This window comes from Equus asinus, chromosome 8 (genome assembly GCF_041296235.1).
Source record: "Equus asinus isolate D_3611 breed Donkey chromosome 8, EquAss-T2T_v2, whole genome shotgun sequence".
Classification (NCBI taxonomy): domain Eukaryota; kingdom Metazoa; phylum Chordata; class Mammalia; order Perissodactyla; family Equidae; genus Equus; species Equus asinus.
In genome coordinates, this window is record NC_091797.1 from 97,994,010 (window position 1) to 98,019,040 (window position 25,031).

The 25,031-nt window shown below is 55.0% G+C and overlaps 1 protein-coding gene and 1 pseudogene across 6 annotated transcripts in view; one reads left to right on the plus strand and one right to left on the minus strand.

Moving 5' to 3' along the window:
* Window positions 1–11,576, plus strand: part of LOC106826200 (cationic amino acid transporter 4-like) — a 30,718-nt gene extending 19,142 nt beyond the window's left edge. For 5 of the 6 annotated variants that reach the window (XM_070516513.1, XM_044775417.2, XM_070516512.1 and 2 more), the window contains exons 2-5: window positions 4,983–6,004; window positions 6,459–7,051; window positions 7,311–7,419; window positions 7,520–11,576. In XM_070516513.1, the coding sequence (XP_070372614.1) occupies window positions 5,023–6,004; window positions 6,459–7,051; window positions 7,311–7,419; window positions 7,520–7,689 (1,854 nt within the window). In that variant the 5' untranslated portion in view covers window positions 4,983–5,022 and the 3' untranslated portion in view covers window positions 7,690–11,576. Of the gene's footprint in view, window positions 1–1,854; window positions 2,097–4,982; window positions 6,005–6,458; window positions 7,052–7,310; window positions 7,420–7,519 lie in introns of all 6 variants that reach the window. The other variant, XM_070516515.1, reaches the window with a different exon arrangement.
* LOC123287774 (P2X purinoceptor 6-like) lies at window positions 10,056–24,609 on the minus strand (annotated as a pseudogene).
* Window positions 24,610–25,031: the final 422 nt, after the last annotated feature.

Sequence of the window (25,031 nt, forward strand, 5' to 3'; positions counted from 1 at the left end):
GCTCCTTTGTAGGTTGTTTTCTTCTGCCTTGCTGCCCTTAGTATTTTCTCTTTGTCATTGACTTTTGCAAGCTTCACTACTATATGCCTTGGGGTTGGTCTTTTATGTTGATAAAGTTTGGAGATCTATTGGCTTCTGTCACATGGAGTCCCATCTCTCTCCCCAGGTTTGGAAAGTTCCCAGCCATTATTTCTTTGAACAGGCTTTCTGCCCCCTTCTCCTTCTCTTCTCCCTCTGGGATACCTATAATCTTTATGTTGCATTTCCTAATCGAGTTGGATAATTCTCGGAGAGTTTCTTCATTTCTTTTTATTCTTAGTTCTCTCTCCTCCTCTGCCTGCAGCATTTCTATATTTCTATTCTCCAAATAGCTAATTCTGTCCTCCATATTATTGACCCCACTGTTCAGAGAGTCCAGATTTTTCTTAATCTCCTCCATTGTGTTCTTCATCTCCAATATTTCTGATTGGTTCTGCTTTATAGTATCAAGCTCTTTTGTAACATAGCTCCTGAACTCGTTGAGTTGTCTATCTGTATTCTTTTTTAACTCATTGAGTTTTTTAATGGTGGCTGTTTTGAATTCATTGTCATTCAGGTTATAGATTTCATTGTCTTTGGGATTATTTTCTGGGTACTTGTCATTTTCCTTCTGTTCTGGAGATTTAATATATTTTTTAATACTGCTTGATGGCATGGATTTGTGCCTCCGCATAGAGATAGAGTTTAGTTACTGCTTCCACTTGCTTCTACTGGAGTGTGTGGGGGGGAGCAGCTGTTTAATCTGTACCAACCAGGATCCCTGTCACCTGTTGCTGACCAGACCTGGGCCCCTCCTCATAGTCACAGTGGTCCTGTGGGGTCTCTCATCAGTTGTGGGGACAATCCCAAGGGGGCATCAGGTTGCTGCTGCCTACTTTCACAGACCACCTAGACGTGCTCCCTCCCTAGGGTCTGCAGTGGTGTTATGGACTTTCACAGCGGCCAGGAGCAGGTTCACCTAGATTCGCATCTCTGTCACTGTCAGGGCCTGCAAGATCTCACTTGTCCACTATGGGCCACAGCAGAGCTATGGGCATCTACTGCAGTCTGTGGTTAGCTCACCCAGCTGTGCTACTTTTGCCTCAGGGCCTTCGAGCCTTATGATTGCTGGGTGGGGCCTCTCCACTAATGCTGTGCAGAGGCTTTCGCTGTGGCTGCTGTGGGACCATGGATTTTCCCCCTGGACTGCGGAGGAGGGCCGCTGGGGCTCCAGCCTGCCCCTGCCCACTCACACAGGCTAAGTGGGTGTCCCTTGCCCCCCCGGGACACTGCCAGAGTCTGTGAGTCAGAGGCGGCAGGTGTGGTGCTGCTCTGCCCAGGATCCTCCTGTCCCAGAGCCTCCCAGCATTCTGAATGCTGGGCGGGGCCTCTCCACTAATGCCAAGTACAGGCTTTCCCCACAACTGCTGTGGGACGATGGATTTTCCCACTGGGATTAGGGGCAATTGCAGGGGGCTTAGGTAGGGCTGTAGTCACCTGTTTCCACCATCGCTCCACCAGTGCATGCACACACCTGCCCTTGGTGCCTGGCAATGCTATGAGTGTGTCTGCTGGAAGCAAGTCACTTACAGGAACTAGGCTGTCCAGGGGTTAGGGGTCGGAGAGTTTTCACCTATCTCCACCTCCTCCCGGGGGGAAGTCCATTCACCTTCCAATGTATAGCAGCATGGGTCTCTCAGGCGTCCTGAGATGCTGTGTGGATATCCTTTGTTGACTGATGAATGTCCAATTAGTTATAGATTCGAAGAGGGAGAGACAAAGAAAACTGCTCACTCTGCCGTGTTGCTGATGTCACTCTTCCTCTATTTTCTGTAGGATGCCACCACAGTGTGGCTTGATGAGTGGTGCTATGTCCACACCCAGGATCTGAACCTGCGAACCTTGGGCCATCAAAGTGGAGTAAAGGAACTTAACCACTATGCCACCAGGCTGGCCCCTGCAATGATTTTTGTATATTGATATTGTATCCTGCACCTTTGCTAAAATTGTTTATTAGTTCTAATACTTTTTCTGTGGATTCCTTAGGTTTTTCTCTACATAAGAAAATGTCATCTGAGGTTAGAGATAGTTTTGCATCTTCTTTTCCAATCTGGATTCCTTTTATTTCATGTTCTCACCTAATGGCCATGACCAGAGCCCATAGTAAAATGTTGGGTACAAGTGGTGAGAGGACCTCCTGAGGCTGCTCCTGAGCAAAGGGAAAACTTTCAGTCTCTCTCCACTGAGCACAGCAGCCAAGGGGTTTTCGTGGATGGTCTTCGTCAGTTTGAGGGTGGTCCCTTCTATTCCAGGTTTGTTCACTGGTTTTTTTGGTGTCCTTTGAGACAATCATGAGGTTTTTGTCCTTTATTGTATTAGACTGGCATACTACATTGACTGATTTTCGTAGGTTAATTAATCTTGCATTCCTGGGATAAATCCCCCCTTGGTCCTTTTTATATGTTGCTGGATTCAATTTGCTAATATTCACTTGAGCAATTCTGCATCTGTATCCACGTTGGTCTCTAGTTTTATTTCCTTGTGATGTCTTTGTTGGGTTTGGTGTCAGGGTGCTCCTGGCTGTGTAGGATGAGGTGGGGAGTGTTCTCTCTTCTTCTGGTATTTTTGGTGCTTTCTCTTCACTGCATCTCCATGTGTTGCTCTGTGTAACTGCCTTGCTCAGTGGGGTCCAGCACTTGGCCCAGCTGTGTCCCTCAAAGCTTACCATTTACTGCATCTACCATGCTTGACCATGAGTATCCACTGGATGTTGGCCCCTGTGAAGGGGGGTGTGGTGAGAGCCCCTCTCTGGGGAGATGAAAAGTCAGTGCTCTGAAACCCTGCGCACCAGCTCTCAGGTGGCCATCGGTCAGGCCTTGGGGGAGCTCCTGTTACACAACTGCCCAGGCCTCTTGGTTGGAAATGCATTTTTCTGGGTTTCTGTGAAGGCGTTTCAGAACAAGGAACATCTGCTTCCAGGGCTGACTCCTTCTGCACCTCCCTCCTGTGTGGCCTAAACATAACAGCAGACATTCCTTGTTCTGAAACGCCTTCACAGAAACCCAGAAAAATGCATTTCCAACCAAGAGGGCTGGGCAGTTTTGTAATTGAAGTGGGAGCCCATCTGAGAAGCTCCTCAAGACAACGTCAGCCAAATACCAGGGAGCAAGGGGCTGGCTAAGGCAGAGTGCTCCACGTTGCACCATCTTGCCTGGGAGTCCACCACACTGTCACCAGCCCACTGAGCCATACAGCCTGCAGGTGCCCCTAACGTCCTATTCCACAAACCACATAGAAACCTGACAACATGGAGAGAGTTCTGGGGGAAGAGGATGACTGTTTGGGTTTTGCTTTGCTTGGATGGATTGTCCTCATTTTGCTGTAAACAAGTTCACACCCTGTGACACCAACCTTTCCACTTTCACAGGAGTGGGAAGAGCAGAAGGACACAGACCCCTCAGTCCCAGAAATAAATAAGCCTGAGGGGTTTTTGTTGGTCACGTGATGAGACACGTGATGTGTCCCCATTTTGCAGGGACTGGCATGGAGCAGATGCTTAGTCCACGACACCTCTCAAGGATATCCACAAGTGGGGAGCCATCATTCAGTTCCCCCAGGCTTGACAGTTACTCCTGGGCTAGGAGGGGCTGCCATTGGTGTCTGAGGGGCCCTAGGGGTACCCCAAGCTGGAGGGCTAGAGGTCATCCCCAGGGGTCTGCTTGCCTCCTTTCAGGACACTGTCTGTAGCTGGAAGCTCAGAACAGCCAGCAAGAGCTCTGCCAATTCACAGAACAGTCCCCACAGCCGGGCACTCCCTCGTCAGTGGGTGAGGGTGGCTTACTGCCATCCCATTGTGCCAGAGGTCAGGGACTGCCCAGGGCCTCTCAGCCACATTCAGACCCTCATCTTACCAGCGTCTTGCCTGACTCCTGCAGCCCCCACACCTCCCAAGGTCCAGGGGCCTGGATGGTGCCCAGCTGATGGGGTCTGTGTGTTAGGATGAGGAATCATGTAGGGTATCAGCAGCAGTGTTAACTGGGTGGGATCCAGATCCCTCCCAGACCTGGACCTTAGCCTCCACCCACGTCCTGAGGCCACCCCAGTGACCTGGGCTAGTCAGTTTCCTGGAGGCCTGAGCTTCCTCATCTGTGAACTGGGCATAGTCATAGGGCTTCCCCAGAACCTGGGCAGCTCTGGCCTTGACTGTGTGAGTTGTGGGTAGGGTGATCTGAGTGCATGTAGGATTGTGATGCAGGGTCCAGTGCTGGATCTGGCGCCCAGGGGTGGGGTGGGCCCTGTGCACTGAGGGGCAGCAATGGGGACATCAGGGCAGTGAGAGCAAGTCCTGTGTGGTTGAACTCAGCCAGAGAGGTCATGAAGCCTAGGGTACCTAGGGACAGGGGTGTGGCAAAAATGACTCTGGCACTGATGAGGCAGCAGTGTGTCGAGGTACAGGGGAGGGAAGCAGGGCCTTGTCATTGGGTGCAGGGCCCAGGGTGCCCCCCACTCCCAGTGGGGTGAAATGATAGACCAAACTGGCAAAGCAGGGGATGGAGCATGAACATCGTCAGGTGGCCACCTGGGCAAAGCCCAGGGCCACAGAGTCACTCCAATCCTGGGTCCTGGGGGCCTGGCCCAGTTCTTGGGAAGCCTTGGATTTCCAGCATGCTCTGGGATCCCAGACCACGGGAGGGGTTCCTAGCTGAGCTCCCTGGGGCTGCCCACTCCCCACTCCCAGGGCCCCTCTAAAACACACCCTCTATGCCCAGGAGGCAGGGCAAAGTGATCCCCATGCTTCCCTGTGGCCTCCTGCCCACCCTGCTGCCAGGCCCTGAGCCTGCCTCATCCAGCCCTGCAGCTGCCAGTGGTTCCAAGCTTGGGTCCCCAGTGCAGGGTCAGAGCAAGGACTGAAAGCTGGTCAGCACCTGGCTTGGCAGCCTGTCACTCCCCTCTCACCCTCATAGGTGCCGGCAGCTGACTTGGTGCTCATCTCAGCTGCCCACCATGGCCTGGGGGCTGCCCAGCACCGCCAGCCTGGCACGCTTCTGCCAGAAACTGAACCGGGTGAAGACACTAGAGGAGCCCACCACGGAGACATCACTGAGGCGCCACCTTACTACACTGGACCTGACCCTTCAAGGTGTGGGTGGTATGGTTGGCTTAGGCCTCTACATCCTCACAGGCACTGTGGCCAAGTGGATGGCTGGCCCTGCAGTGCTTGTGTCCTTCAGCGTGGCTGCCGTGGCCTCCCTGCTCACAGCCCTATGCTATGCAGAGTTTGTAGTGCGTGTGCCCTGCAGGGGCTCTTCCTACCTGTTCACCTATGTGTTCACGGGCGAGCTGTGGGCGTTCCTCGTTGGCTGGATCGTGCTCATCCAGTGGCTCATTGGTGTAGCTGCCATGGCCCGCGTCTGGAGCAGCTACCTGGACGTCATCTTTAGCCACCGCATCCGCAGCTTCACCGAGGCCCATGTGGGCATCTGGCAGGTGCCCTTTCTGGCCCGGTACCCAGACTTCTTGGCTGCTGGCATCATACTTTTGTTCTTGGCTTTCGTCTCCTGTGGAGGTCGTGTCTCTTCCTGGGTCAACCACATCTTCTCTGCCATCAGTCTCATCGTCATCCTCTTCATCATCATCCTGGGGTTTGTCCTGGCCCACCCACACAACTGGAGTGGTGAGGAGGGCGGCTTTGCACCCTTCGGCTTCTCCGGCATCATGACTGGCGCCGCCACCTGCTTCTATGCCTTTGCAGGCTTTGGTGCCATTGCTGCCTCCAGTGTTGAGGCCCGGAACCCAAAGCGAACAGTGCCTATGGCCCTTGCCATCTCAGTTGGTGTAGTGGCTGGCGCCTACATCCTCGTCTCCACAGTCCTCACCCTCATGGTGCCCTGGCACAACCTGGACCCTGACTCAGCACTCGCTGATGCCTTCCATCAGCAGGGCCATAGCTGGGCAGCCTTCATCGTGGTGGCTGGTGCAATCTGTGGTAAGGGGCCCATCCGGACAAGGTGGGAGGGAACAGGGTGGAGGGGCCTCCAGGGGACACATCTCCCCATCTGGGCCTGTGCTCCCAATTGCATCCTGAGCCCAGAAGGTGCTAATGATTAGACTATCCACCCGGGCTTGTTGGGAGGGACCTACTCACCACCCCTCCCAGTTGTACACAGCACGTTAGTTCTGGGGATGTGCTTCCAGATCCTTCCAGGCAGAAGGACTCAGCCCTCATCAGATTCTCCAGTGGGCCTGTCACCTAAACTGGGATGTCCCATTCCTGGGTGGTGAGGGGGAGCATCCTGCACCCCACATACATTCACACTTGTTCTCAGAGCCCAGAGAAACTCATGCCCATGTGCCCAAGGGACCACCCATGCCCTGGCCCCCAGCAGAAGCCCCTGTGGGTCTGTGCATCATGCTGACCAGTCTCCCACCCTCTGTCACAGCCATAATCACTCTCCTGCTCAACATCCTCTTGTTCGTGCCACGCATGGTCTGTGCCATGTCTGCCGATGGGCTCTTCTTCCAGGTTTTTGCCCGCGTGCACCCCCGGACTCAAGTGCCTGTGGTGGGCATCCTGGTATTTGGGGTCCTCATGGCTTTCCTGGCACTGCTGCTGGACCTCGAGGCACTGGTCCAGTTCCTGTCCATCGGAATAATGCTGGAACTCACTGTCCTGACCACCAGCATTATCATTCTACGCTTCCGAAAGTCCCCTCCATCCAGTTCTCAGGGCCCAGGCAGCCCTGTGGGCACTGAGCAGGCCTCAGCCCCTGAGCCTGGGCAGCTGCGAGCAGCCATGAGGCCCTACCTCCGCTTCCTGGGTGGGTGCAGACCTGGAGCCACCGTGGCTTGGTCCCTCGGTGTCCTGGTGGCCTCGGCCATCACCCTGGACTGCGTGCTGGTCTTCGGGGACTCGGCCCTGCACCTCCCGCCCTGGGGCTACACCCTGCTGCTCCTGCTCAGCTCTGCCACGTTTCTGCTCAGTCTCCTCGTCCTGGGGGCCCACCAGCAGCAGCGCCGGCAGGACACCTTTCAGGTACTTCCTCGAGCCAGCGCCCACCACGCTCAGCCCAGCCAGCTCCCTTCGCCTCTTCCTCCTCTGCCATGGCAGGATGCACCAGGGCCACAGGGCGGGGGAGACCAGTGCCCCACACCCCTCTCTCTGCATGGCGGGTGGGCCCTTGTCTCCAGAATCTCCAGAGGCAGAGAAAGGATTTGTGGACTCCCAAGAAATCAGGCCCTGTGCCAGCAGCCCTTCCCTGCAGCCCAGCCCTGCCCTGCCCTTGTCCCCTCAGGTTCCCATGGTGCCCCTGACCCCTGCCCTGAGCATCCTCCTCAACATCTTCCTCATGCTACACCTGAGCTATGTGACCTGGCTGGGCTTCTCCATCTGGTTGTTGATCGGTGAGTGGGGACCAGGCTGGGACCCTGGGGGGCCGCAGGAGGAAGGAAAGCAGGGAAGCAGGGCTGCGACTTGCCCCTCATGCTTGTGCCACCCTTGCAGGACTCGTGGTATATTTTGGCTACGGCATCAGGCACAGCAAGGAGAACCAGCAGGAGCGGCCCAGGTTGATGGCCACACACAGCAGCCTGAAGATGGTGCCAGCCCTGCAGCCCCCCAGCCAGGCACTGGCCCAAGAGCCTGGCCACATGGAGGAGCCAACCAGTCCATGAGGACCACTGGGGCTTCTCTGCCCTCCCCCACCTTCTCAGGAGGCCAAAAGAACTGGCAGTCCCTCTATCTGGGGCAGCTCGGGTTTTCACACCTTGCCATGCCGGGGGGTCCTCAGAACATCAGCCCAGGTGCTGAGCTTTGAGCCTGTGGGAGTGGGCCATGGCCACTGCTGGTGTGGTGGACTCTGCCCAGCGCCATCCAGTTTATGACCAAGTCCAGCTACCTGGGCAGGTGGAGTAGGGCGGGCAGGGAAGAGGCCTGAGCCCCAGGGACCCACAATAATAACAGGTCGGCCAGCCATGTGGCCTGCTGCTGTGTCCACTGTGGGGGTCTTTGTGATCCTGAGTCCTTACCTGTCCCCAGGAAGTAGATGATTATCTCCAACCTATAGCACATTTGCCGAGGTTCTGTAAGGTGAGGGTGCCAGCCCTGGGACAGCCCTGAGTCAGGGACATGGCCAGACCTGGGTCCGGGGATTCCGCCCTCAGGCCAGTGCCCTCTGCCCAGCACAGGGGGGAGCTACACACACCAGGCACAGGGTGGGACCAGGCTCCCTCCAAGGCTCCCCACATGTCCCTTGGGGGCAGATATAGAAAGCAGAGCCTGGACCCCAAGGAGGCCACTTAGAAAGGACAGGGCAGTTCTGGGCTCCCTCGGTTTCCCAGGGCTCCCAGAAAACAGGGCATGTCCTGATCCCTGCCCCGGATGGAGAGACCCCCTGCCCGGGCACATGCATCTCTCAGGCACATGCCCACATGGCGCGCACGGTCCCCTGGGTGTGCACCCACATGCAGACTAAGACAGCAGCTGTTTCCCAGCCCAGGGCTGCCCGCAGCTTCCAGCGGCCTCTCTCCCTGCTGCCCCCTCAGGGCTTTGTGACAAAGGCTCGGGATGGGACACACACGGGGAGGTGGGTGCACAAGCACCTGGACCTGCTCCAGGGACCTTCAGCTCACCTGGTGGTGATGGAGCCCCATCTTTGGGGGTCCCCAGGCCCCTGAGAGGGCTTGGCTCCTGCAGCCCCGTCCCTCCCCACTCCTGACCATAGGCCCAGGACATAGGGAAATTCTCCAGCAGGCAGGACTCAGGCCCCTGGAGGATTCCAGAGCCAGAACCAGGCCAGCCTGCTGGGGTTTCCATGTCCTCTGTTAAGAACATTCCCACCAGCCCCTGGGCTCCACCTGGGGCACTTGGTCAGAGCATGGTCCTCGGGCAGTTGCCTTAGGCTGGGGTAGCAGCTGTTCAGATGTATTCTCAGGTGTGACCTTGGGCAGCAGTGACATGTGTGCAGATATACAGCCTCCCCACCCTATGAATCCCAGGAAGCCTGGTGAGCAGGTTCCAGGGCATTGGGCTGGTGTCACCAAGGAGACAGACAGAGGGTCCCAAAGGACCCCATGCCCACCAACAACCCCTCTACCCAGCTCCCCATCCCAGCCATCCACAGCCAAAGGGCTGCCACCAGGAAGGTGCTGGTGCTCATCAGCTGAGCAGGTATGGGCCCAAGAGGTGCCTGTAACTTTGCCTGGGGTACTAGGGGGTCAGAGCATCTGCCACCACACTCCTCACTCCATGGATGAGGCCCAGAGCTGGGAGGGGCCATGCCCTGGGAACCCAGCACAGAGCAGCTGCCACAGCTCCTCCTGCCAGGCTGCCTTCTCCCTGGCCTTGGACTCTGGCTGCACAGACACCACTGCAGGGCAGCTGAGAGGGCAGGGCCTCTCCCTGTGAGGGGGGTGCCAGCAGGGGGAGGAGGCCTGGGAGCCAGGCAGGGCCAAGGCAACCACAGCCAGTGTGGTGGACAGCTGGAGAGTGGGGAGCTGCTGGGAACACTGGAGACGGAGCCTGGGAGAGCATCTCCAGCCCCAGCCCCAGCCAGAGCCCCACTGGACCAGGGCCCTGCATCTGTTCCCTGCAGTCTGTACACGAAACTGGCTTCTGTGGGCCCCTGCCGAGGCTGGAGCTGGGGGAGGGACAGGCTGCCTGGGAGCTGAAGGGTGGAATTCTCCCCCACCCCTGCCCTGGTCCTGCCAGGGCTTCAGCTGTGAGTCCCCAAGGTGGGGCACTGACCCTTCCCAGCCCCCAACACCCAACGAGCAGAGAAAGGCTACAGGCCTCAGGAATGGGCCAGCAAGTGGGTGCCAGGCCCCCGGTGACAGTGTCCAGCTCCCAGCAGCAGCAGTGGGGACAGGTGCTGGGCCCCCTCTAAGGCACCTGGGCAGCCGGATGTTGGGGAAGCCGCCTGTCTGCTCAGGGTTGGCAGTTCCCTTCGGGGCCTTTGCCTGCAGATGAGGACAGCAGGGCAGGGCTCCATCCACCATCCTCCAAAGTGTAGCCCAGGGTCAGGCAGGCCCGCAGTGCCCTCCTAATGCTTGGTCCTGCAGTAGAAATGGGCTTCTCCATCCACGTACAACAGCAGCAGGTCACAGCAGAAGGTGATCTGGGAGAGGCAGGGCAGACCCACGGCCTGACCCCCAACCTACCATCCCACCACCTCCACCGCCCTCATCCCGAGACTCAATGTCAGCACAGGGGGCTCTGGGGGGCTTTCGGGGGGCACATGCTTACCAGCAGCCAGAGGGACCCACAATGGCCAGACTCACCACACCCAGCCGGGCTGCTCCAGTGCCCAGAGTGAGGGTTGTGGGGATGAGCCCGAACTTCCCTGCCTGAGAGAGACCTGGGCTGAGCCTCTCTGCCTGTGGCTGTCACTCCCTCCCAACCCTCACCCCTGCCGGCCCACACCTGTCCTGGCCTGACCCTTACCTGTCTACTGATGAGGATGTTGAGCAGATCCCGTAGAGCTGAGCAGGCTCCGGGCCTCCACGCCTGAGGCCTCCCCCTGGTGAGTGGCTGTCCTGGGGCAGGAGAGAGTCCAGTGGCTGTTCTGCCCACTCCTGGGGGTCCTGGGCCGCACAGGCCTCATCTTACTCATCCACTGACTCCATCCACCCCAGCCCAAGTCCTGGGTCTCAGCCCTGTGTCATTGCTGAGGACACAGGGGACAAGCAAGCTGGGACCTGCCTCCCAGAAGCTCCCTGCCTGCTGAGGGGATGGGGACAGAAGGCTCCCTAAACAGACACAGGCAGTGGGGGTGGGGGAGGTGGGGCAGCCTGGGGCTGTGGGGTCCAGAGAGGAGCATGTGCTCTCCCCTGGGAGCCAGGGAAGACTTCCTGCCGGGAGCCCCTCAGGCTGGATTCCCAGGGCTCAGGGAGGAGCTCTAAGGAGATACAAGGGTGGGGAGAGCCCAGAGGGAGGGGAACAGGGCGTGGGCAGGTCCAGCCCCACATGGTTGCATAGAGCTGGGAGGCCAGTAAAGCCAGGCCAGGAGGGCCCAGAGGGCAGTGTCATGGGCATCACCTCCAGGCCTGGTGGCTGTGTGCATGTCTGCATGAGGATGATGAGGGGGCAGAAGGATGGGACAGGTCTGCTTAGGAGACTCAAAGACACGACAATTCATGCAACGCAAGAGCCTTGAGTGCACCTCGGGTTGGAAAATAAAAGATTTAGGATTATTGGCACAGCTGGGGAAATTTAAATATTAGATTTATCTGCCAATGTTAAATTTCCTGAGTGTGACAAGAGGACAGCGGTCACCTGGGGAAGGTCCTCATTCTCAGGACAGCGTTGAGAGTGGTGAGTGTCCAGATATCTGCCACTTACTTTCCAACGGTTTTCTTTGAAATCCATCTAAATATATCCAGCTCTCTCTAGAGAGGGAGAGAGAAAACAAATGGGACAGAATGGTGAAAAAAATAAATAAAAATAATCATGATGAACCCAGATGAAGGCTATATGAGTTTTCACGGCACTAATCTTTGAGGTTTTCTAGAGATTCTTGTACATTTTCAGAAAAAACCATAAGGGAAAAGTAAAAAGAAAGCCCCTGTGCCATGGAGGGAGGTGCTGGAGGCAGGGTGCAGTGGAGGAGGGGCTGGGATGAGGGGCCCCAGCTGCAGCAGGGTGTGGGACAGATGGGGTGGTGGCCAAAGGGCTCAGGAGGGAGGCTGGACAGAGCCTGTGCTGGGGGACCTTGAGCTGAGAGACCCCCTCCTGCCCTGGGACCCCCTCACACACACAGAAGAGCATCCAGAGGGATGGGCCAGGCTGTGGTCTGTCCCGGGCACCACAGGAGGACAGGTCTGGGAGGACCTGGCTGAGGAGCAGCAGGCGGGCAGTGGGGCCGCACCTGAAGTTGGAGCTCCACTCCCGCAGCTGGAAGGAGTAGTGAGATTGGCAGTCGGGGCCCCCCGTATCCAGGTCACCATCTCAGCAGACGTGGATGCCACAGCACCGCCCTGCACACAGCACATCACTGCTCCCCCAGCACATGGACCCAGGAGCTTCTCCCCCGGTCCCCCAAGAAACCTGCCCCCATGGACCCACTGCAATGCCAGGTCCTCAAAGACCCCACCAGCCATGGCAACAAGGTCCCCGATGTGGAACACAGGGCAGTAGGGGCTGAAGCGTGGGTCGTAGAGGCGGTGCTTGAAATAGGTGGCATCCCAGGTCTCCAAGGCACTGGGTTGGGGATGGGGGAGGATCATGAATAGCAGGGGACAAGGAGGATCTGGGGCCAGCCAGGACCCACCATGCTCACTTGGTGAGTTGAACTTGCTGAAGGTGACAGTGATTTTGATGAACAGGGTGAAGTTCTCAGCCTGGACCAGCACGGGCTTCCTGCAGGTGGGGGGAGGTAAGGGGCAGGCTGTGCTGGTCCTGGGACCCTGCCCTGGGTGTCGGGGACACTTACACAGGCACAGTGTCATTCTCCACCTGGCACCACTCCCAGATCTCACAGGTCCTGTGGGTCCCATTGAATATCACACATTGGCCCGTTTTGATGCCTTGAAAACACAAGACAAACTCCAGGCCTCCAATCCCCACAGGGCCTGGGAAGGGAGTGAGCAGGGGGCTGCTGGCAGAAAGAAGAGACACAGAGCCACCACCGGGCCTGCTGGGGGGAGCCACCCAGGGTCCCAGCCCAGCCCCCTGAACCCCATCCCAGTGGAGGTGCTGGAAGACAGGGCCCACAGTGACCATGGCTGTGCATCCCCGTCTCCCCTTCAGGACAGTCCTCGTCAGCCCAGCAGGTCTCCAGTGGATGGAGAGGGCTGAGGTGGTGAGAGAGCAGAGCTGTCCAGGCCCAGGAGGTGTCTCCCCTGCGTGACCCAGCCCTGCAGTCCCCAGTGACACGCCCCTCCGCTGCTTAGCCCCCAGGTTCCCTGAGTTTGGGGCACATGGGAAAGCTGGAGGGTGCAGATAAAAGGAGGTGGTCAGAGGGGGAGGGTGAACAGCCCCCCAGCCAGATAGGGGTGCAGCGCTGTCTCCCAAGACAGAGCGATACCTTCCCTCCTGACAGTTCTGTCCCCAGGGGAGCAGAAGTGAGTCCTCAAGGCCCAGCTCCTCTAGTCCAATTCAGATGACAGAATAGGGAAGGTGGAGGGACTCTGGGAGGGTTAGTTCATGCCAGGGTGGAGGTGCTGGGTGTGGCACTCAAAGGGTGGGACCCTCCTCAGAGGAGCCTCTAGGGAAGTGGGACTCCACACACTGGCCAAGGGACCACAGTCCAGTCCCTTCTCGCCTGTTCTGCTGCAAACAGGGACATCAGTGCCTGCACAGGGTCACAGAGTTCTGGGCATCAGCCAGGAGGGAGCAGGGGCGAGGTCTCTGGGAGTCCCAGACCCCAGAGAGGAAGCACCCTCAAGCATCGGGCACTGAGACAGACATGGCTCTGCCAGGCGGAGGGTGGATGCTGCTGTCCAGGGCCCCTGGCTCAGGGGCAGCAGGAGGAACACAGCACCAGGGTGGCAGGAAGGGTTGGGGACTCAGAGAAGCCAAATGAAATGGTCAGACTTTGTGGGGGTGGAACTGTGAGAAGTGGCATGGGACAGAGTGGGGTCACCTGCTCTGCCTCACTGTCCCTACCTATGTCCTGAGTCTGCCCCTCCTCTCCACCTGGACTGGGCCACCATCTCCTCTGACCAGACCCCAAGGTGATCAGCATGGGCCCCGCCTCTGCCCTCATCCACCTCCCTCCAGCAGCCCACATGGTCCATCCCAATGCACAGATGGTCACGCCCCTTCCCTGAGCCTCTCTCTGGCTCTGCTGCTGCTGGATCCACTTCAGCTCCTGAGAGGGGCTCACAGGCCCTGTGATCCAGGGCGACCCGTTCCTGGCCCAGTCCAAAACTAGGGACAACCCCACTCAGTGCAGGGAGCCCTGGAAGGGTCCCAATTCACACAGCTCAGGGCCTCTGCCCACACAGCCCCCTCTGCCTGGACATCCTCAAGATCCCCCTCCAGCCTCACACCCTGCAGGAATCCCTCCCGAGGCCCCGGGTTGGCTGACGTGCCTCTGGGTATCCCAGCTGTAGCTTCTGCCCCCATCGTGGGACCAGTCACCTTGGCTGTGCTGTCTGTGCAGGAGCTCCGTGAGGTGGGGACGGTGGAGTTTTGCAAGCCCGGTCTAGGGCAGGCTCGGCATGTGTTCGCTGGAGGCTGTGACACCACAAGGACACAGTGTATGTGCTGGGAGGGACCAGATGACCAGGCCCCTGAGAGGAGCTGGCAGGAACTCCGCTATTCTCAGGAAGCCGGCTTGTGGGATCTGATGGATTACCCAGCCCTGGCAGTTTCGAGGAAAGGGCCAGAAGCCAAGACATGGACAAAGAGGATCACACGGATTCCAGAAAACGCAGACCCGTGACCCCAGCACAATTTCAGAACAGTCTACAAGCCAAACATCAACTAGATGTCTCTGAGCATTTAGAAAGGGAAGGACGTCATGTGTGTTTCTGAAAGTCAGCACATGCTCTGTGCACGTGCCTCACCTTGTTGTGGACAGACCAACTGGAACATGTGGCACCCCAGCCACTGTGGTGGGACCAACGACAAGGACTCAGGGCACAGAGGCCACACAGTTACCCTCCAGCCCAGCAAGCGATTCAGTGTGGGGCTCAATTAATGAAAGATGTCACTATGAACAATAGAAAGCAAATAAAGTATGTTCTCAGACCAAAAAGTACATTAAAGTAGGAAACAATAACAGAAAGGTAGCTGGAAAATCCCAAAATATTTGCAGATTAAACAACACATGGATGAAAAAAAGATGTCTCAAGAGAAAACGCAAATAGTTTCCACTAAATGAAAATGAATATACAACTAATCAAAATGTGTGGAATGCAGTGAAAGCAGAACCTGCAGGGGAATTTATGGCAGTAAATGCACATATTAGGAAAAAAGGGGCCAGCCTGGTGGCCGAGTGGGTAAGTTCACAAACTCCACTTCGGCAGCCCAGAATTTCACTGATTCGGATCCTGGGCGCGGACATGGCACCACTCATCAGGCCATGCTGAGGTGCTGACCCACATGCCACAAGTGAAAACACTCACAACTAGGATCTACAACTATGAACTGGAGGGCTTTGGAGAGAAGAAGGAAAAATCGAAAAAGAAGAAGATCGGCAATAGATGTTAGCTCAAGGTGTCAATCTTTAAAAAAAAAAAAGATCTGACACAATAAGCTGGAGAAAGAAGAACAAAGGAAGCCTAAAGCAAACAGAAGAGAGGAAATAATAAAAATTACAACAGAAATTAATGACACTTAGGGGCCAGCCCAGTGACCTAGTGGTGAAGTTTCCACATTCTGCTTCGGCAGGGGGTCACCAGTTCAGATCCCTGGTGTGGACATGGCACCACTCATCAAGCCATGCTGTGGTAGGCATCCCACATATAAAGTAGAGGGAGATGGGCACAGATGTTAGCTCAGGGCCAGTCTTCCTTGGCAAAGAGGAGGATTGGCAGCCGATGTTAGCGCAGGGTAATCTTCCTCAAAAAGAAGAAAGAAATTAATGACACTGGAACAGGGAAATCAATAGAGAAATCGATAAAACCAAAACTAGCTCTTAAAAAAGATTTAAAAAATGGATAAACCTCAAGCCAGGCTAGCTCAGAAAAACACAGAGAAACACAAATTCCTAATCTCAGAAATGAGAGAGGGGCTATGATTACTGATCCCATGAGCAGTAAAAGGATAATAAAGAATGTTTGACATTTGATATGTTCCCCAATGAGTTCTTTTGGATCTATAGCGAATCTTGAAATGAACTAATTCAAATCTCTCCCGGACCCTTTGACAGCTGGCTTCTAACTTAGATAACCAAAATATTGATGAGGATGTGAGTTAATGTCTGAATCATTTCCATCTAGTAAGACTCTATCGTGCATAAATTAGACATCAGCAAAATGCAAAAGTTGTGGGATTCAAAGGACAACATTTAGAATGAGAAAGACAATCCACAATATAGAGAAAATTTTGCAAATCGTATATCTGATAACAAACATACCTAGAATATATAAAGGACAGTAGCAACTCAGTTATAAAAAGACAAATAACCCAATTTTAAAATGGGTCAATGAGCTGAACAGACATTTCTCCAAAGACACACAAATGGCCCTTGAGCACATGAAGAGATGCCCAATATCATCAGCCGTCAGAGAAATACCGATCAAGCCCACAGTGAGAAGCCGTTTCACACCCACAGTGTGGCTAGAATCAAAGACAGACGGTGAGTGTGGGTGAGGATGTGGAGGAACTGGGACCCTCACACGCTGCTGCAGGAGCGGGAAACGGTGCAGGCGCTTTGGAGAAGGTCCTCCGGTCATCCAAACAGGGACACAGAGAGTGACCATCTGACCCAGCAGTTCCGCTCCCAGGTGTGCGCCCAAAAGAAATGAAAGCAGATGTCCATGCAGAAACTTGTGCAGGAATGTTCACTGCAACCATAGTCATAAGAGACACAAAGTGGGCACAACCCAAATGTCCATCACCTGAGGAAAGGAGAAATACATCATGCTACAGCCACACAATGGATATTATTCAGCAGTCAAAGCAATGAGGGGTCACACACGCCACGACACGGATGGACCCTGAAACCACTACGCTGAGGGAAAGAAGCCGGACACAGAAGGTCACACACTGTGTGATTCCATTTATACAGAATGTTCAAAACGGGCCGATCCGTAGAAGCAGAAAGTGGATTTGTGTTTGCCTAGGCCCTAGGGGCTGGGGGCAATGGGACTGTCTCCTAACGAGGAAGGTGTTTCTCTAGAGGGATGACGGAAAGCTTCCAGAATCGACTGTGCTGATGTTGCAAAGTTCTGTGAATATACTAAAAAAACATGAATTGCACGCCTTCAAGTGTGACTTGTATGTGAACCATATCTCACTAAAGCTGTTCCCGTGATTAAAAGACAGAATTGTGCGTCGTCAACACAGAACCTAACCCCCAGAAGGGAGTACGGAATCTCGTTCACTCACTTTAAAGGATATGAACTAGGGCAACGAAACCCAGAGGAATTCTATTAGCTAACGATCTGGGTAGCAGGAAATCCTGAAATATTCACGATGATTTCCATGTTTTAATTTTCAGAAAAAGGCATCAAAGGTTTAAAAACTCATATTCATAAATGTCTGGAAAGAATCATCATCACTCAGGGGGAGGGGACACGGGGCAGTCGTCAAATGGAAAGAAGTGTCAGTATTTGGGTCACACAGATCTGCACCCTGAATGTGAAGGTGGACCCACACCCATCACTGCTCCGCCCCCAGAGATGACCTCAGAAGTCAAAGAGGACAATTAACTATCTCTTTTGAAAGCATCAGTTTGTGAAAAAACAACATATTAAGAAATAAACATTTTAGACTCATGAAGAATTGAGTCTTCCAGATTCCCAGTTTTAAAACTATAAACTTGTGAAGAGTCCATTTCACAGGCACTGAAGGGACTCTCCTCCTCGTGCTTGGAGTGGATTCCAGACGTGACAGATGCCTCAGGATACAACTGAAAAGAATCCATAGTGTTTGCAAAGGGCTCTTTGTTGACCCTGAATCCAACCCTAAACGCTCTATCAGACAACAGACACAAATGCGGGTCAGCACGGCCAGCAGGCAGAGAAACGAGGATCATGGGAAATTCAGTACTTTGCAGTGATGGTGCAGGGCGCGTGTCTGTTAAAATCTATCAGGGTTTAATGTACCTTCCACGAGTGAGCAAACACAAAGTGGTTCTGGATGTGTCACAAAGCTGTGCACCTGTTCTTGATGCCGATCTTTGTCCCCCCTCAGTTCATGTGACCATCACCAGCCATAATACACTCCCCTGGATGCACACCACTCACCAGGGCCAAGGTGCCCGAGGTGCTGATGCCACAGAAGTCCCGGCTACTTAGCCAATGACACCTCCAACCTCCACCTCCCCCGTTGTGTCCTGGCAGGTCAGGAGGACCCCCCCACCCACCCCAGCCCAGGGGCTCTCCAATGACTGTCATGACACAGTCAAGGTTTAATGACTTTGGAGGCCTGGGGTCACCAAGCACGAATGTGTAAAGAAGCTGCCTTTTATGTGCACAATGATCACATCAAGGAGTGTTCTTGACACTGAAAAGGAAGGATGTCATTTCCAGAATAAAGGACAGACCATCCCAGGAAACAGCAGTTGCCAAGCTTCCCCTGACATGTGTGTGCACATAATATACAAATCGCAATCACCCCACCTTTCTAAGGGGTTCCCTCCTCCCTAAATGGAGATATGAGAAACCTGCCCCCAGGGGTGTGGTGAGAAATGAGCACAGGGAAAGTGTGAATCCAGCCCCAGCACAGAGCAAGAGGGAAGACGTGTCAGCTGCTTGATTCTCACACACACGTCTCCTCCTGGCCTTGATCTGCTCACTGCCCTCCATCAGGGAAGACTGTCACAGGCCAGCCTGGGGCAAAGCCTGGCTGTGGGGACCAAGACTTGGAGAGGCCCAGGTGGGGACACCAGGTCACGATGCAGGGGCCCCATGGCGTCATTAGTACAAGCAGCTCAGGTCCACTCTGCACACCCACCTGCGTCCTGACCTGCTTTGTACCAAGCACAGCGCTGGGTGGCCACGGTCGGGAGCAAGACAGCTCCTGCCCCCCAGGAACGCCAGACCCACGTGAGGACCAATGACGGCCTCGGGTAACCAGTGGTCACTGACCTAGTGCTTCTTGTAGAGATTTACATAGAAACATAGAGAAGCAAGGCATTTGACACACAGTCAACAGAAACTGGAAAAAAAAAACATAAAATGAACAATCTAGCTAAATGAGTGTGGGGAAATTGCTTGAGGAAGTTTGACAGGATGTTCAGGACGTGTGACGGCTGCTGGCTGAGTGTGCAGCAGAGGCAGCAGAACAGAACAACTCAGCGAGGGAGCCAAGCACACTGGGGAGAGACTCCACCCAGAGCGGGGCTGTCATCACCGGTCCCCAAGTGACTTGTGGTAGAATCTGACCCTCCCCCAAAGTCTCCCCCAAGGGGTCATTTTATTCACGGAGACCCACATGAGCACCGTGTGCTTCGAGCTCTGGAACGGCAGGACATCAATTGGCCCTCACATACCAGGCGGCCTTGGTCCTCTACCCAGCAGGTGCCCTGGTGCCAACAGCGAGCCCACCCTGATCTGCCCGAAGCCGATGGTGACGGTAGCAGCGGAGGTGAAAACTTTAATGAGTGACGGGGCAGGAGATGACCTCCAGCAGGAACCCCAGCCAGCCAGGAGGAAATACTGAGTGGTCACAGGTCTGCCTGGTCTCAGAGGACATGGGCAGACACGGGCTGGGAGTTGGGGTATGGGTGGGACTTGGGCTAAGGGCCAGTGGTGACACACCCTGTTTGGGCTGGTTTGGAGAGCAGGAGAGGGAGGCTGGGGTCTGAGGCTCTGGGCACATCTCCAAGTGTCCTGACCTCTCACCAGAATGGGGGAGGGCTGAGGGCCGAGGGCACCTCCACCCCCTCGTCCACCCCACCACCGCCACACACACACACACACACACACACACACACACACACACACACAGGGACAGACCTCAGAATGCAAAGAAGGACATGCTGAGGGCAAGGGCAGCCCCAGGAGGCAGGGGCCTCGGGGCCCCAGGAAGAGCAGAACCACAGCCCCCACCATGACAGGAAGGCCCGAGGGTCTTAGCCAAGGCCAGGAGCCCCATGGGAAGGCCAGCAGCACAGCACTGGCGGGTCATGGAAGGCATAGAAGGAGACCAGGAGGGACATGATGGCCATGGGGCCCAGAGTCACATCCCAGGAAGTGCCAGGAAGACCTACAGGAAGCACCCATGAAGGCAGAGTAGAGGCCAGACTGTTGGGGAGAGAAAGTGATGAGCCCCCAGGAGGCAGGTGGCCCGCCCACAGCGTCCCTGGTGTAGTCAGGGGTCTGTGTATCCATTGGGTATGTTGGGCACACCAGCGCACACATGCAGGGTAAACGCTCACCCTCTATCACCCACGAGTGTGACCTGCAGTGACCAGGGGACCTCTTTTCTCCCCGTACCCATCTGGTACCACCTGGGTGGCACCCGCGGGAGCACAAAGGCCTGTGTGCCTCTGTGTGAGTGTGTGAGTCTGAGAAAGCATCCTTAAGGCCACGGTGAGCCATCCCGCTGGCCCCATCACACAATCTAGAAGTAGCTCGGTGCCTGTGTGATAAGGGTGACAAGAGCAGGTACAGGGACATGTGTCTGCCCAAAGGCACTCACATGCTCTAGATTGTAAACCAAGGATTCTTGGGTCCCATGGGTTTGGAGCCCTGGGTGCCCCACTGTCTGGAGGGGATACTGTGCATTTCTCCTCAGCTTCTGGGTGGGCGTTGAGACCTGGAGTGGCGTCAGGCCGTGGGAGTGGCATGCAGCATGCAGCAAAGGCAGACATTTCATCTGGGGCAGGAGTCAGGCCCCTCAGCACAGGTGGGTGACTGGGGAGTGACCTTGAGCCCGACCTAGAACCTGGCCATTAAGTCCATCTTCAGCCACAGCACAGAGTCCTGGGACAGCCAGGCCAGGATGCGCAGCCTCCTCTGCACGGCCACAGGGGGGCAGCAGAGGGATGGTCGGGTTATACAGGCTCCTGAGGGCCTGGCCTGAGCCAGCACCTTCACAGAAGAGGGCACGCTGGGCAAGAGGCAACACAGAGCAGCAGTCAGGGTCCCAGCTTCAGAGAACCCAGCAATAGGGCAGGGGTCCAGGGCATCAGCAGAGGCACAATCTGTCTCCCCTCCAGGGTGTCTGACCCAGATGGGTTAAATGCCCCCTTGCTGGTCTGAAGGAAGCCAACAAGCAGAGGGGCCTCCACCAAGGTGGGCCGTCCCCTACCCTGCTCACTGCTTTCCCCGAATCCCCCTGCCGAAACCCTGGGTGCCTTCTCTCCCTCCATCAGCGCTGGCCTGGAAGAATGCAGTAAAGTTTTTCTCAGTGAGAAGCTGAAACGTTCATTAGACTCAGGGTTTCTCCTCCAGAGAATTTGTTTCCTTTTTTTTCCTCCCCAGGGAATTTAACGGGGAGCAGCACAGAGACAAGCAGGGTCCTGGGGGCACCCTCACCTGGCTGGTGGGGAGTGGGTGGGGCACTGTCTCCCTGAGGCCTGGAGACTTCCCAAGTGCGCACCAGTCCACCCACTGAGGGGGACGGCAGCATGGGAGGGGGGTCTCCCATGCTGAGGCCACATCTTACCCAACTCCCACCTGTGACATCGCAACCCTAAAGAGGCCCCAAGGATTCTAGTCGTTTCTGGGAGAAGGCCAGATTCTCCTGCATCAATTCAGGGTGCACAGCATCCTCTAGGATCCAGGATGTAGAGCCGGCCCCAGACCACCCCTCACCCGGGCCCCTGGAGCCTGCTCCAGGCAGAAAACAGCCCCCAGCTCTGAAGCTGCTTGCTCTGAACCCTGGGGTCAAAGGGTGGGGACCCCACACCAGTTAATGGTCCATGGCCTGCTGGGCCAACAAGGCTGAGGGCAGTGGGCACCCAAGTGGGGATGCAGTGGGTGTGGAATGGGGGTCCCCAACGGAGATGCCTACACCCTCGGATCCCACACTGCCCCTCGAGTCCACCATGCCCCGGTGACCCTGGTTATTCCCAGCAGCTCATCCACCCAGTCCAGGAGGCCAGAGGAGGGCATGGGAGAGGGAGAACCCCAATGCCTCTGCTGCAGGGGACCCCTCCCTGGTCTCCCCGGGGGTGCCCCCACCTCCCCCCACCCCCACCCAAGTGGTCCAAGTGTGGGCTGGGGCTCTGCCCATCCACCCATGAGCCCTGCTCCACCGCTGTGTGACAGAGAGCAGGTCACTTACCTCTGTGCACCACGGTCTCCTCCTCTGTCACATGGGGTCACAGTAATACCTCGTCCTGGGATTGTCACGGGATTAGCCAAGTTAATGCTCTCTACATATGGCACACAGCAGGGTGCCTGGAACTCGCCCTCCCTCTGTTAACTCCTGTTATGATGTCCCAGGAGCTCGAGTCACCATAAGAGCTGCCATTGAAGGCACTTACTCTGGTTTTATTGTGCTAAGAGATATATAACGTAAAATGTACCATTTTAAGCATTTACTTATTTATTTACTTATTTATTGATGTGACATTGGTTTATAGCATTATATAAATTTCAGGTGTACATCATTATATTTCGATTTCTGTGTAGATTACATCATGTTCACCACCCAAAGACTAATTACTATCTGTCACCACACACGTGCGTAATCACCCCTTTCACCCTCCTCCCTCCCCCTTCCCCTCTGAGAACCAGCAATCCAATCTCTGTTTCTATGTGTTTATTGTTTTTATTTTCTACTTATGAGTGAGATCATACAGTATTTCACTTTCTCCCTCTGACTAATTTCACTTAGTATAGTGCCCTCAAGGTCCATCCACGTTGTCACAAATGGCCGGATTTCATCCTTTCTTATGGCTGGGTAGTATTGCAGTGTGTACATATACCACATCTTTATCCATTCGTCCCTTGATGGGCACCTAGGTTGCTACCAAGTCTTGGCTATTGTGAATAATGCTGCAATGAACATAGGTGTGCATGTATCTTTATGCATTTGTGTTTTCAAGTTCTTTGGATAAATACCCAGCAGTGGGATAGCTGGATCATATGGTAGATATATTCTTAATTTTTTGAGGATACTCCATACTGCTTTCCATGGTGGCTGCGCCAGTTTGCACTCCCGCCAGCAGTGTATGAGGGTTCCCTTCTCTCCACATCCTCTCCAACACTTGTTTCCTGTCTTCTTAATTATAGCCATTCTGACCAGAGGGAGGTGATGCCTCACTAGAGTTTTGATTTGCATTTCCCTGATAGCTAATGATGTTGAGCATCCTTCCATGTGCCTATTGGCCATCTGTCTATCTTCTTTTGGAGAAACATCTGTTCAGATCTTTTGCCCATTTTTTAATTGGGTTGTTAGGTTTATTGTTATTGAGATGTATGAGTTCTTTGTATATTTTGGATATTAACCCCTTATCTGATATATGGTTTGCAAATATCTTCTCCCAATTGTTAGGTCATCTTTTCATTTAGTTGATGGTTTCCTTTGCTGTGCAGAAGCTTTTTAGTTTGATGAAGTCCTATTTGCTTATTTTTTCTATTGTTGCCCTTGCCTGGCCGGACATGGTACTTGAAAATATCCTAAGACTGATGTCAAAGAGTACTGCCTATGTTTTCTTCTAGAAGTTTCATGATTTCACGTCTTACATTCAAGTCTTTAATCCATTTAGAGTTAATTTTTGTGTCTGGTGTAAGATAATGGTCCACTTTCATTCTTCTGCATGCATCTGTCCAGTTTTCCCACACAATCTATTGAGGAGGCTTTCCTTTCTCCATTGTGTGTTCTTGGTTCCTTTGTTGAAGGTTAGCTGTCCAGAGATGTGTGGGTTTATTTCTGGGTATTTTAAGCATTTTTAAGAGTATGGTTCAGTGGCATTAGGTACATTCACCTTGTTGTGCAGCCATCACCACCATCCATCTCCAGAACGTGCTCATCATCCCAGAGTGAAGCTCTGTCCCCATTAGACACTAACCCACGTGCCCCCTCCCCAGCACCCCGGACCCTCCATTCTTTCTGTGTGTGAGTCTCACTACTCTAGGTCCCTCACAGAAGCAGAATCATACAGTATCTGTCCCTTTGTGACTGTGATTTCACTCAGCATAATGTCCTCACAGTTCATCCATGTTGTAGCCCGTGACAGTACTCCATTCTTTCTCGGGCTGAATGGTACTCCAGCGTGTGCATACAGCACATTTGCTTATCCTTTCATCCATCAGTGGACACTGGGATGCGTCCACCTCTTGGCTGCTGGACTCATGCTGCCGTGAACCTGGATGTACCCAGGCCCTTCCAGTGATGTGTTCTCTCACGACATCACCTTATGGTGAGCAGGTGCTGTGTCCCCATCTGAGAGACCGAGGCCGGGTAGGAGGCCTATGTGCAGAGGGGACTGAGGCCTGTGCACAGATGCTTCCTGAAAGGTCCATCAGGCAGTTGTGGATGCGCTTCTGTCTGGGCGGGGCTGCAAGGACACAGAAGGGCTTTTCCTTCTCACCTGACGTCTTTCTGGTCTGTGTGAGTGTGTGACATGTGCCACGATCCCTCACACACTAGAGAAGAACTGGTAAAAGAAAGGAGGCTGCTGCTGTCGCTTTCAGCCTGTGATGTGTGCTCCTTACAGAAATGTTGAGAAGAGCGGAGAAGCAGAAAGAAGAAAACAAAAGCCCCCAGAGTCGGTGTGCGTCCTCCCAGTCTACTGTGTTTCCAGCCGATGTCCCACGGGAGGAACCTGTGGGCCTGTGGGGCGAGGAGGGAGAAGCAGGGCATATCTCCGTGGGTTCCGGCCACCTGAGGTCCACACCAGGGCCCAGATGAGCACCCCCAGCTGTCTGCCGGGGGCCTGCCTTCCTACCTCCCTGCCTGAGGCATCAGAGCGGAGCGGAGGGCCGGCACCAGGAGCTCCAGCACCTCTCCTCCTCGGGCAGGTGCAGAGCCTGCTGCTGCGTCTCGGCCGGGCCGGCGGTCCCACAGTGGGGGCTTCGTGCCACCATGGGGACAGACCGGCACCTTCCCTCCCTGCCCCAGAGGGACAAGGCCTTGTCCAGAGCCAACCTCAGCCCCATGCCACCTGCTCTGAGCACTCATCCCCAGGCCCTGGGCCTCCTGGCTGGGCCATGGGTCCATGAGGACAAGGGCCTGGGCTGCCCTCGCAGAAGCCACAGCCAGATGCAGGGCTTGGGTAATGGAGAAGGGAGCCAAGGGCAGTGGGAGATGGCAGGAGCTCTACACAGGCCCGTCTCCCACCTCCAAGCATCCCCAGGAGGAAGCACATGGGGCAGGAGAGAGCGTCCCCAATGGACTTGGCGTCAGGAGGACGGCTCTGTCCTCCAGGTGGGGCGGACTCACTGGAATTAAGCTGCTGTTCAGGAACTCCTGCAGACTCGGGATGATGGGGTGATGAGTGGTGCGTCTC